General features: G+C 45.3%; 1 protein-coding gene across 1 annotated transcript in view; it reads left to right on the top strand.

Annotated features, from left to right (window-relative positions):
* phldb2b (pleckstrin homology-like domain, family B, member 2b) overlaps positions 1-14,164 on the top strand; it is a 329,018-nt gene that overhangs the window by 227,315 nt on the left and 87,539 nt on the right. Inside the window, exon 12 of the mRNA XM_038802341.1 lies at positions 13,051-13,140. Within this exon, the coding sequence (XP_038658269.1) occupies positions 13,051-13,140 (90 nt within the window). The remainder of the gene's footprint in view (positions 1-13,050; positions 13,141-14,164) is intronic.

Genomic DNA, 14,164 nt, shown 5'->3' with positions numbered 1-14,164 from the left:
ACAGTTCGACAGAATGGTCTGCTCTTATTGGTAAGTACAGTAATTTAAAGTTGCCATAGTCCCAGATGACCATAGGCTGCTTTCCCCTTTTGAGGGAGCACGATGACAGGTGGTGATTTTACCAGAGGATCACCACACCTCAGGAGAGGGGCACGGTTGAGAAGGCGGGGCCTTCATGAAGAACCGCAAAACCGCTTTGAGGAAAGTTCAGAGTCGGAGAAATGGGGGGTGAAGTGAAATTGTAGAAGGGTGGTCCTCTGAAAGGGTGGAGGGCAGGAATGGCTCAATGACAAGAAGGATAATGGTACAAGGCAAAAGCGCGGTGAATGGAGCGGCACAGTGGTTAGCACTGCTGCCTCACAGCTCCAGGCACCCGGGTTCAATTCCGGCCTTGGGCGACTGTGTGGAGTTTGCACTTTCTCGCCGTGTCTACATGGGTTTCCTCCGGGTGCTCCACTTTCCTTCCACAGTCCAAAGATGTGCAGGTTAGGTGGATTGGCCATGATTAATTACCCTTAGTGACCAAAAAGGACAGGTGGGGTTACTGGGATACAGGGACAGGGTGGAGGTGTGGGCTTAAGTAGGGTGCAAGGGCCGGTACAGACTCGATGTGCCGAATGGCCTCCTTCTGCACTATAAATTCTATCCATGATAATGGGGAGGGGAAAAACTCATAGAAACAAAAGGAAGGCCCAGAGGAGGTGAAAATGGTTTTAAAAATAAAGGATAAAAACAGGGACATTCTGCTTCTTGACCCAGAAAGGAGGGGAAGGAAAGCAGGGCAGAATTTCACTGGAACACTGCTGATTTCTGTCTGTTAGTTTGTCCTGGGAATGAACTGATTGTAGAATTAGCTCTCAGAGTTAATTTTCGGTCTCTCCCTCTCCTCAATAATAGAGACAATATTTTGAGTTGTCTAAACACTGGATCGTTGAATTCTGTGATATCTATTGTTCTGAAAATTTGGCAATCCAATCTGTAAAGACCGTCACAATGTCAGCTCCTTGGATTCTTGTTGGTTATTGGAAAACTCTCAGTCACCAATTGTGATGCCTCGAGGTATGAATTGGAGGCTTTCAGTAATAAACAACGAGGTTTATTTTTTAAAAATAAATTCAGAGTAACCAATTTTTTTTTCAATTAAGGACCAATTTAGCATGGCCAATCCACCTAACTTGCACATCTTTGGATTGTGGGGGTGAAACCCACGCAGACATGGGGAGAATGTGCAAACTCCACACGGATAGTGACCCAGGGCTGGGATTTGAGCGGGTCCGGGTCCTCAGCGCCACAGTCCCAGTGCTATCCACTGAGCCACATGCCGCTCTAACAAAGAGGTTTATTGATGAAAGGCATATGTAGTTGAGTAAGAGGCACAGAACACTATACAAAAGATCATAACACTTTGGCTCCCCTGTCCACACTGCCCAGGGTTCTGCTTCCAGGGCCCCACGTAAATGCCCCATTGGCTGGGGCTCGTGCTGTCCCGCTCGATTGGCCCTGAGCCCTTCATGTGGTCTGTGAAGCCCACCTCTTAAAGGGGCCATGCTACTACACCACTCATGGGATTACATATGATATACAGCCTAGAAGCAGACTATTGACCTAACCAATCCTTGGCACTCATGCCTCTTCCCATCCCTCCTCGTATAAACTCGATCATCATCTATCTCTATTTCCTTTAACCTCATATATGTGTGTGCAATTACCCACTAAATGTTTCTACACTCTTCTCTTCAACCACTCCCTGTGGTAGCAAGTTTCACTGAAATTTCTCCTGAATTCCATATTGGATTTCTTGTTGACTCTTATACTAGAAACAGTGCAGAGAAGGTTCACTTGATTGATGCCTGGGATGAGGGAGTTATCTAATGAGGAAGGGTTGGACAGGCGGGACTTATACCCATTGAAGTTTAGAAGAATGAGAAATGATCTTATTGAAATATATAAGATCCTGAGGGGTTTTGACAGGGTGGATGCTGAGAGGGTGTTTCCCCTGATGGGAGAAGCTAGAACTCGGGGACACAGTGTAAAAATAAGAGGCCTCCCATTTAAGATGAAGATGAGATTATTTTTCTCTGAGGGTTGTGAGTTTGTGAGATTCTCTTCCCCAGAGAGCAGTGGAGGCTGGGTCGTTTTTCAGGCTAAGTTAGGTAGATTCTTCATTGATAAGGGAGTCAAGTGTTGATAGGAAAGTAAAAGCCACTGTCAAATCAGTCATGCATGGGCGGCACTGTAGCACAGTGGTTAGCACTGTTGCTTCACGGCGCCAGGGACTCGGGTTCGATTCCCGGCCTGGGTCACTGTCTGTGCGGAGGCTGCGCGCGTTCTCCCCGTGTCTGCGTGGGTTTCCTCCGGGTGCTCCGGTTCCCTCCCGGAAATATCTGCTTGTTAGGTGAATTGAACATTCTGAATTCTCCCTCAGTGTACCCGAACAGGCGCGTAGTTTGGAGACTAGGGGATTTTCTTTTCACAGTAACTTCATTGCAGTGTTAATGTAAACCTACTTGTTACATTAATAAAGATTATTTCATGATAATATTGAGTGGGGTTGAATTTCAGGGACCCAACCTTTTCACCCTCTCCTCCATAGAGTCCATACTGCGCAGAAGGAGGCCATTCAGCCCATTGAGTCTGCACCAACCCTCTGAAAAAGTACCCACCTAGGCCCACTCCGTCATCCTTTCCCCGTAACCCCACCTAACCTGCACATCTTTGGACTGTGGGAGGAATCCGGAGCACCCGGAGGAAACCCATGCAGTCCACTACTGGGATAACGTGCAAACCCCACACAGTCAATCACCATGATATGTATACTCTTGGTATCATCTTTATAAATCTTTATTTTACTCCCTGTCCAGTGTGTCTATATCCATTTTTTTACATGGAGACCGGAATGATACTCATTCCTTCAAGTGTGGCCTAACCATGTTTAGCATAGCTTCCCTACTTTTCACGTCTATTCCATATCTATTTTGAAATTAATTGTCTCATTAAATGCACATTCTGAAAATGTATTAATGTCTTGATCCAACCCCACCCCCCCCCATATAGTCATGAATGTCGTTCATATAAATGACGAAAGATAGGGGACCCAGCACAGATCCCTATAGTACGCCACTGGACTATAGCTTCCAGTCACTAAAGCAGCCATATAACCCCCTCCGTCTCCCTGCAGCTAAGCCAACTTTGAATCCACCTTATCAAATCACCCTGTATCCCATGAGCATTTGCCTTCGTAATAAGTCTCCCATGTGGAGTCTTGTCAAACGCTATGTTGAAATCCATATGAACTACATCAAGAAGACAGAGGGTGGTGGTTGATGGGAAATGTTCAGCCTGGAGTCCAGTTACTAGTGGTGTACCACAAGGATCTGTTTTGGGGCCACTGCTGTTTGTCATTTTTATAGATGACCTGGAGGAGGGCATAGAAGGATGGGTTAGTAAATTTGCAGATGACACTAAAGTCGATGGAGTTGTGGACAGTGCGAAGGATGTTGCAGGTTAAAGAGGGACATAGATAAGCTGCAGAGCTGGGCTGAGTACTGGGCTAATGGTAAGATTCTTGGTAGTGTGGACGAGCAGAGAGATCTCGGTGTCCATGTACATAGATCCTTGAAAGTTGCCACCCAGGTTGAGAGGGTTGTTAAGAAGGCGTACGGTGTGTTAGATTTTATTGCAGTAAGAAGTCTTACAACACCAGGTTAAAGTCCAACAGGTTTGTTTCAAACACGAGCTTTCGGAGCACGGCTCCTTCTTCAGGTGAATCCACCTGAAGAAGGAGCCGTGCTCCGAAAGCTCGTGTTTGAAACAAACCTGTTGGACTTTAACCTGGTGTTGTAAGACTTCTTACTGTGCTCACCCCAGTCCAACGCCGGCATCTCCACATCATGGCTAGCATTAGATTTTATTGGCAGAGAGATTGAGTTTCGGAGCCATGAGGTCATGTTGCAGCTGTACAAAACTCTGGTGCGGCCACATTTGGAGTATTGCGTGCAGTTCTGGTCGCCGCATTATAGGAAGGATGTGGAAGCATTGGAAAGGGTGCAGAGGAGATTTACCAGGATGTTGCCTGGTATGGAGGGAAGGTCTTATGAGGGAAGGCTTGAGGCTGTTTTCGTTAGAGAGAAGAAGGTTAAGAGGTGACTTAATTGAGGCATACAAGATGATCAGAGGCTTAGATAGGGTGGACAGTGAGAGCCTTTTTCCTCGGATGGTGATGGCTAGCACGAGGGGGCATAGCTTGAAATTGACGGTAGATAGATATAGGACAGATGTCAGAGGTAGGTTCTTTACTTAGAGAGTAGTAAAGCCGGTAAGGTACGAGATAATAAACTCCATGTGACTAAGGGGCAGAGTCGACAGGGAAGAGATGATGAACGCAAAGGGACAGGTGGTCTGTCGTGAATTTGTTTTAATGCGAGAAGTGTAGCAGGTAAGGCAGATGAACTTAGGGCTTGGATGGGATTCGTGTAGTGTTGGAGGCGTAGATGGAGCAGAGTTTGTAAGGAGCATCCAGGAGAGTTTTTTTAGAGCAGTATGTAAATAGTCCAACTCGGGAAGGGGCCATACTGGACCTGGTATTGGGGAATGATCCCGGCCAGGTGGTTGATGTTTCAGTCGGTGATTACTTTGGGAATAGCGATCACAATTCCGTAGGTTTTAGAATACTCATGGACTAGGACAAGAGTGGTCCGAAAGGAAGAGTGCTAAATTGGGGAAAGCACAGTAAGAAGTCTTACAACACCAGGTTAAAGTCCAACAGGTTTGTTTCAAACACGAGCTTTCGGAGCACGGCTCCTTCTTCAGGTGAATCACCTGAAGAATTGAGGAAAGGCAGAGTATAACAAAATTTGGCAGGAGCTAGGGAATGTGGATTGGGAGCAGCTGTTTAAGGGTAAATCCACACTTGAAATGTGGAAGTCTTTTAAGGAAAGGTTGATTAGAGTGCAGGATAGACATGTTCCTGTGAAAATGAGAGATAAAAATGGCAAGATTAGGGAACCATGGATGACGGGTGGAATTGTGAGACTAGCTAAGATGAAAAAGGAAGCATATGTAAGATCGAGGCGACTCAGAACTGATGAAGCTTTGGAGGAATATCAGGAAAGTAGGACGAATCTCAAACGCGCAATAAAAAGGGCTAGAAGGGGTCATGAAATATCTTTGGCTAACAGGGTTAAGGAAAATCCCAAAGCTTTTTATTCGTATGTGAGGAGCAAGAGGGTAACTAGGGAAAGGATTGGCCCACTCAAAGACAAGAGAGGGAATTTATGCATGGACTCAGAGGAAATGGGTGAGATTCTTAATGAGTACTTTGCATCAGTATTCACAAAGGAGAGGGACAAGACGGATGTTGAGGCTAGGGATGGATGTTTAAATACTCTAGGTCAAGTTGTCATACGGAAAGGGGAAGTTTTGGGTATTCTAAAAGACATTAAAGTGGACAAGTCCCCAGGACCGGATGGGATCTATCCCAGGTTACTGAGGGAAGCGAGGGTCGAAATAGCTGGGGCCTTAACAGATATCTTTGCAGCATCCTTGAGCACGGGTGAGGTCCCGGAGGACTGGAGAATTGCTAATGTTGTCCCTTTGTTTAAGAAGGGTAGCAGGGATAATCCAGGGAATTACAGACCTGTGAGCTTGACGTCAGTGGTAGGCAAACTGTTGGAGAAGATACTGAGGGATAGGATCTATTCACATCTGGAAGAAAATAGACTTATCAGTGATAGGCAGCATGGTTTTGTGCAAGGAAGGTCATGTCTTACAAACCTAATAGAATTCTTTGAGGAAGTGACAAAGTTAATTGATGAGGGAAGGGCTGTAGATGTCATATACATGGACTTTAGTAAGGTGTTTGATAAGGTTTCCCACGGCAGGTTGATGGCAAAAGTGAAGTCGTATGGGGTCCAGGGTGTACTAGCTAGATGGATAAAGAACTGGCTGGGCAACAGGAGACAGAGAGTAGTGGTGGAAGGGAGTATCTCAAAATGGAGAAGGGTGACTAGTGGTGTTCCACAGGGATCCGTGCTTGGACCACTGTTGTTTGTGATCTACATAAATGACCTGGAGGAAGGCATAGGTGGTCTGATTAGCAAGTTTGCAGATGATACTAAGATTGGTGGAGTTGCAGATAGCGAGGAGGACTGTCAGAGAATACAACAAAATTTAGATAGATTGGAGAGTTGGGCAGAGAAATGGCAGATGGAGTTCAATCCAGGCTAATGTGAGGTGATGCATTTTGGAAGATCAAATTCAAGAGCGGACTATATGGTCAATGGAAGGGTCCTGGGGAAAATTGATGTGCAGAGAGATCTGGGAGTTCAGGTCCATTGTACCCTGAAGGTGGCAACGCAGGTTGATCGAGTGGTCAAGAAGGCATACAGCATGCTTGCCTTCATCGGACGGGGTATTGAGTACAAGAATAGGCAGGTCATGTTATAGTTGTATAGGACTTTGGTTAGGCCACATTTGGAATACTGCGTGCAGTTCTGGTCGCCACATTACCAGAAGGATGTGGATGCTTTGGAGAGGGTGCAGAGGAGGTTCACCAGGATGTTGCCTGGTATGGAGGGTGCTAGCTATGAAGAAAGGTTGAGTAGATTAGGATTGTTTTCGTTGGAAAGACGAGGTTGAGGGGGGACCTGATTGAGGTCTACAAAATTATGAGAGGTATGGACAGCGTGGATAGCAACAAGCTTTTCCCAAGAGTGGGGGTGTCAGTTACAAGGGGTCACGATTTCAAGGTGAGAGGGGGAAAGTTTAAGGGAGATGTGCGTGGAAAGTTTTTTACGCAGAGGCTGGTGGGTGCCTGGAATGCTTTACCAGCGGAGGTGGTAGAGGCGGGCACGATAGCATCATTTAGGAGGCATCTAGTCAGGTATATGAACGGGCGGCAACAGAGGGAAGTAGACCTTGGAAAATAGGAGACAGGTTTAGATAAAGGATCTGCATCGGTGCAGGCTGGGAGGGCCGAAGGGCCTGTTCCTGTGCTGTAATTTTCTTTGTTCTAGTAAAGGCGTGGAATAACCTGCGTGCAACAGTAGTGGACTCGCCAACATTTAGGGCATTTAAACGGTCATTGGATAGATATATGGATGATAAGGGAATAGTGTCGAATGGGTTTAGAGTGGTTTCACAGGTCGGCGCAACATCGAGGGCCGAAGGGCCTGTACTGCGCTGTAATGTTCTGTGTTCTATGTTATTGCAGTTCTCCTCCGGATTGATGCCATCCACAAATTTAGAAATTGTGTTTTGATTCCAAAAACAAAATCATTGAAGCAAATTGTGATCCTTGTCAGACCCCACTTCTCATTTTCTGGCACTCTGAATGTAACGCCCATGACTCCAATTCTCTGCCTTTATGTCCATTCTGCTATTTGCTTCCTGACATGCTCTGACTTTAATTCAGTCATCTATTTTGCGACATGTTGTCAAAGGCTTTTTTGGAAATCTAAATATAGTACATCTACTTCATTACTTGTATCTGCTTTCTCTGCTACCTCTCAAAAATATTCAATGAGGTTGGTAAAACAAGACTTCCCCTTTTGAAATCAATGCTGAGTATCCCTAGTGATATTTTAGGTTTCTAGATATTTCTTCCATTATCTTTTTTCAAAATTTAGAGTACCCAATTTCTTTTTTTCTAATTAAGGAGCAATTTAGCGTGGCCAATCCATCTACCCTGCACATCTTAGGTTGTGGATATGAGACCCATGCAAACACAGGGAGAATGTGCAAACTCCACATGGACAGTGACCCGGGGCTTGGGTTGAACCCAGTTCCTCAGCGCCGTGAGGTAGCAGTGCTGACCACTGTGCCACCGAGCTGCCCCCTCCATTATCTTTTTAACAACCAGCTGGCTGGCTGGTTTACAGTTCCCTAGATGTGTTCCAGCTCCTTTCTTATGTATAGGTATAATATTAGATTTCCATCCATGCTGTAGTACTGCTCCTTTTTCTAATGAGTTATTAAACATTTGTAATAGTGACTCAGCCAACTCTTAAGATTATTTTAAAATGCAGGAATGTCATTGGTTCAAACCAAGGGTTTTATCCTCTTTGAATCTGATTAGTTTATTCAATATTTCTTTTGTATGCTTTAGCATTTCAAGTCCTCATCTGAATGCTTCTTAAATGTTATGAGGGTCTCTGCCTCATCCACCTTTTCAGTCAGTGAGTTCCAGACTCCCACCACCCTCTGGGTGAAAATGCACCTTACCTTAAATCTATGCCCCTGGTTATTGACTCCTCTACTACGTTTATACCTACCTACCTTATCTCTGTCCTTCATAATTTTGTACACCTCGATCAGGTCGCCCATGAGCCTTCTCTGCTCTAAGAAGAACAACCCCAGCCTCGCCAACCTCTCTTCATAGTTGGAACTCTCCAGCCCAGTTAACTTCCTGGTGAACCTCCTCTGCACCCTCTCCAGTGCAATCACATCCTTTCTGCGGTGTGGCGACCAGGATTCCACACACGTGCATTTTATCTACCTGCCCTACTGCCTATGGAGATCAATGGACATGCACCCCAAGGTCCCATTGGTTCCTTTGGACCACCCTTTGGTCCTCTGGAGGCCCCAGCATCCTACCATTCGTTGTGTATTCCCTTGCCTTCTTAGTCCTCCCAAAATACTTCAGCAGAATAATTATTTAATATTTCTGACATTTCACAATCACTTTCTAGGATTTTATCTGACCCATATCTTGGCGGTTCTATGTTTATTCCAACTATCCTCTTTTATTGTTGTGCTTGTAGAACATTTTACTGTTTACTTTACGTCCCTTGTTAACCTATCTTTATTGTTTCTCTCTTTGCCTTCCTAATCTCTTTGTATTCTCCCTTGTTGCGTTCTCTCTTGCTGCGGATACCTTTTTCCTCATCCTCAATTTTTCGCTTATCTGTTTATTCATCCATTGTGTCTCATCACTGTTTATTCTATTCTTGTTTTGCTTTTTAAATGTCGTCTACATTTCTCTTCTACACAATTGTTTGCCAATATTGATCTCCATGTTATTTTCCAAAGTCTTATTTTCAGTCACTCAATATCATAGCTTTTCTTCAATCTATTACCCTAGTCATTGCCCTTCCTCATGATCACCCTACGCCTCATTATATTGTGATCGCTATTGCCTAAACGTCCCCCAACTTGCACTTCTCTTTATTTGCTCTGGTATATTCCCCATTTCTAGTTCCAGGAGAGAGCCCTCTGTTGTTGGGCGTCTTACAGATTGAGTTAGAAAGGAGTCCTGTGCACATTGTCAGAATTTCATTCCCTTATCCCCATTACCTACCTCTTTTGCCTAATCAATACTGAAATCCCCATGATTATCTTTCAATGATTTTTACTCAGATTTCCTAAATTGTTTTCATATTTCCTCTTGCACCTCTCTTCCAATGTTAAGCGGTCTGGAGCAACATTATCTCTATTTGTTTTTGTTGTGCATAGCTGCTTTGTTTAAGTGTACAGAACCTTTAATTTCTGTTTTGCACAGTCGTGCATGTATAGTTACGTAATGGTGCCGACTTGTGGGAACGTTTGAGTTCAAGCTGTGCAGCTTAGACATTAGTCTGTAAATTGCTTCTATTAGTGTGATCGATCCATTATATCAGAATCCGTTTGACTGATGTGGAAGCTCTGCAAGGTACATCAGCCAGGTAAGTAACAATAAGGTGTAAATTAGTAACCCTACTACCAATCTAATGATCAGTTGATAAAGTAGCAATATTTAATCCTTGTGGCTCCTGACCAGCTGTCCTTCTCAATTCCTTATGATCAAACTTAGTTTGGAAAGCCATCAGGCACATGTCCAAAGACCGTTGATCATGAGGACGAAACATCCTCTACGTGCTTTGTACAAAATTGTAATCCTATTTCAAAAGATTGTGAAGCACTTGGAGGGAATCCGCCCCCAAACAATGTTAGGAATGAACAAAAGCTAGTTGGCTCAAACAGTTTTCTTCTTTTTTTTTTGGAAAGAGCTGTTCTGCATGCGATCCACCATCTCGTAACATCCTTCAGCCAATCTCTCCATGGTGACACAGTGGTTAGCACTGCTGCCTCACAACGCTGGGTACTCAGGTTCAATTCTGACCTCGGGCGACTGGCCTGTGTGGATTTTGTGTGTTCTCCCCGTGTCTGGGTTTCCTCCGGGTGCTTCAGTTTCCTACTACAATCCAAATATGTGCAGGTTAGGTGGATTGAATCACAGAATATTACACTACAGAAGAGGCCCTTCAACCTATCAAGTCTGCACCGACACATGAAAAACACCTGACCTGTCTACCTAATCCCATTTGCCAGCACTTGGCCCATAATCTTGAACCTTATGATGTGCCAAATGCTCATCCAGGTACTTTTTAAAGGATGTGAGGCAACCCGCCTCTTCCACCATGCTAAAATTGCTCCTTCCAGGGATGTAATAATCTTTATTGTCACAAGTAGGCTTACATTAACACTGCAATGAAGTTACTGCAAAAAGCCCCTAGTTGCCACACTCTGGTGCCTGTTTGGGTACATGGAGGGAGAATTCAGAATGTCCAATTCACCTAACAAGCACATCTATCGGGACCGTGGCAAGAAACCGGAGCACCCGGAGGAAACCCATGCAGACACAGGGAGACCGTGCAGAGAGTGTTCCAAGCGGGACTCGAACCTGGGTCCCTGGCGCTGTGATGCAACAGTGCTAGCAGATATCTCAGAGGATGGTAGGCCTGGAGGAGATTGAAGAGTTGGGGAGAAGTGAGGTCACAATGAGGTTTGAACCAGGATGAGAATTACATTAGTTTACAAAAGGAATTCGAAGAATCAAGGAGGGCACAGAGAAAATGATCAAAGGGGTTGATAAGCTTGGTGGATGGCGAATTGGTTGGCAAGCAATGGTGTTGGGGAAGGAGTTCTAAGGGTCTTAAAAATTGCTTTATTATTGGACTGTAAGGCATGAGGGATAAGGTACAACTCCGCAAAAGGGCTAGCCTAGGAGGAAATATTGGAGAAGGTGCTATAGACTAGGTTGAGCAGGATTTGAAAAGGAAGATGACAATCTTTACATTAATTTCATAGAGTTTAAAGTGCAGAAGGAGGCCATTTGGCCCATCGAGTCTGCACCGGCTCTTGGAAAGAGCACCCTACCCAAGCCCATACCTCCACCCTATCCCCATAACCCAGTAACCCCACCTAACACTAAGGGCAATTTGGACCCTAAGGGCAATTTAGCATGGCCAATCCACCTAACCTGCACACCTTTGGACTGTGGGAGGAAACGGAGCACCCGGAGGAAACCCACGCACACACAGGGAGAACGTGCAGACTCCACACAGACAGTGACCCAAGCCGGTATTCGAACCTGGGACCCTGGAGCTGTGAAGCATTTGTGCTATCCACTATGCTACCGTGCTGCCCATTAATACATTAATGATAATAATTCAGTGGAGATCAGCAAGTACAGAACTGATAGACATTTGTCAGAACTTCCTCAGTCCCTCAAATTTGAACCATTTACCACCATGAACAACTTGTTTCGATTATAGGGAGAGAGAGTCCCTACAATTCAGAAGGAGCCCATTCGGTCCATCGAGTCAGCACCGACCCTCCGAAAGAATGCCCGATCCCCATGACCCCACCGAACCTTTCGACAACAAGAGGCAATTTAGCATGGCCAATCCACCTAACCTGCACCGCTTTGGATCGGTGTTGCCAATTCTCTATTGGGGCTGTAGTAAGTTGAGGGTCAGGCATTCTGTGTGGTCCCAGAGACTTAAATCAATGGTGTTATCTCCTGTACAGCGTGCTCTGTGATGCTATGGCCCTTGCCTTTTCTCCTCTGCGATATCCTGCACTCCAACCCTTATTCTTTCAACTTTTCTCAGTGTAATAACAAATCATGAATAGTGCCATGAGTCAAGTATAAATAGCAGACTGAAATAGTTCTCATGGTGATTGAGAGTGGCAGTTCCTCTTTATATAAATAGCAGATTGAGGCACATCCCACAGCATGTGCAGTGCTGATGAAAGTAGCTAATTACTTTTAGCTGTCTCTGATGTCGGATGTGATTACTCGAAATGCCCCATTCAAATACTGGTGGTCAATGATTGAATTCCCAGCATTGGGTGACAGCCACTGTTTGCCAGAGCTCTGTTTCTCCTTTCAGCGGGATAGTATTGGAATTAGAGTCAACAGGAGTCTCGGATTACAGGATGAGCTCTGGGCTTCCCATAGTGGCATGTGCGAGGCGCCAAACATTCTTCCTGTATAATGACAGCAAATCTTTCAACAAGTAGACACCAGCAAAAATATGTTGGCTACACTTGCCTTTCTTGCACCTTGAGTTCGAAGATTAAGGGGGTGATCTTATTGAGGTTTCTAAAATAGTAAAGACATTTGATAGACGTGGGACATGGGATAAATTATTTTCTCTGGTGGGGGAGTCCAGAGCAAGAACAACCGCAAAATTAGGTCTTGCCATTTTGGGTGACATCAGGAAGCACGAAGGGTAGAGCAACTCTGGAACTTTCTGGTGGTTTGGGCCTTTCAAAGCTCAGAGGGATTGATTTGCCGGTTGTTTGTTTGGGCCGTGTGGAATATGAAGCTAAGGAGGACAAACCTAGCTAAGGTATAGATCAACCAGGATCTGGGGCAGCACAGTGGCAGAGTGGTTAGCACTGCTGCCTCACGGCGCCGAGGTCCCAGGTTCAATCCCGGCTCTGGGTCACTGTCAGTGCGGAATTTGCACATTCTCCCCATGTTTGCGTGGGTTTCGCCCCCACAACCCAAAAAATGTGTAGGTTAGGTGGATTGGCCATGCTAAATTGCCCCTTAATTGAAAAAAATGAATTGGATACTGTAAATTTGCAACAAAAAAAAGGATCTAATTTGCTGGTGATACAGGCTGGAGAGGCTGAATGGCCTCCTTCTGTTCCGATGTTCCAGCTTCTCTAAAACAGGTGACGTGAGGACCAATTTCCCCCACTGATAAGTGGGCGGATCACACTGGCTTAGACAACATAAACCAGCTAAAACTAAATCAAGAACTCTTTTTTTTTCCTCAGGAGAAAGAGAATCTGATGAGTTTGGAGAAGATGTATTATGACAGTACAGGTGGGGCACGCCTCCCCATTAATCCCAACATATTTAAGGAGGTAATTATATCCATTCAGCCTTGTGTGCCGTACTGTAAATGATAACATTCTACCCATGCAGACTGCCCAGATATTGAGTGGACGGTGAAAAACGAGAGACCTGCATTGGTTTAAAAACATTCCTGACATCCAACAAGCATTGCTCAAAGGCAGTAGTTTTCAGTCATGTGACACTGCGAGGAATCTCAACAAAGCAAAGTACAGCACAGGAACAGGCCCTTCGGCCCTCCAAGCCCGTGCCGACCATGCCGCCCATCTGAACTAAAATCTTCTACACTTCCCGGGGTCCGTATCCCTCTATTCCCATCCTATTCATGTATTTGTCAAGATGCCCCTTAAACGTCACTATCGTCCCTGCTTCCACCACCTCCTCCGGCAGCAAGTTCCAGGCACCCACTACCCTCTGTGTAAAAAAACTTGCCTCATACATCTCCTCTAAACCTTGCCCCTCGCACCGTAAACCTATGCCCCCCTAGTAATTGACCTCTCTACCCTGGGAAAAAGTCTCTGACTATCCACTCTGTCTATGCCCCTCATAATTTTGTAGACCTCTATCAGGTCGCCCCTCAACCTCCTTCGTTCCAGTGAAAACAAACCAAGTTTATTCAACCGCTCCTCATAATTAATGCCCTCCATACCAGGCATCATCCTGGTAAATCTCTTCTGCACCCGCTCTAAAGCCTCCACATCCTTCTGGTGGTGTGGCGACCTGAATTGAACGCTATACTCCAAGTATGGCCAAACTAAAGTTCTATACAACTGCAACATGACTTGCCAATTCGTATACTCAATGCCCCGGCCAATGAAGGCAAGCATGCCGTATGCCTTCCTGACTACCTTCTCCACCTGTTTTGCCCTTTCAGTGACCTGTCGACCTGTACACCTAGATCTCTCGGACTGTCAATACGCTTGAGGGTTCTACCATTCACTGTATATTCCCTACAGACTCGCGCACACGAGAGCAGAGGCAGGGAACAGACCATTTTCTGGGGTTCGTGTTTCCCCTAACTCAGTGCAGCCAATT

This window comes from Scyliorhinus canicula, chromosome 7 (genome assembly GCF_902713615.1).
Source record: "Scyliorhinus canicula chromosome 7, sScyCan1.1, whole genome shotgun sequence".
Lineage (NCBI taxonomy): Eukaryota > Metazoa > Chordata > Chondrichthyes > Carcharhiniformes > Scyliorhinidae > Scyliorhinus > Scyliorhinus canicula.
The sequence above is the reverse complement of the archived record's forward strand: the minus strand, read 5'-3'. Positions and strand labels throughout refer to the sequence as shown.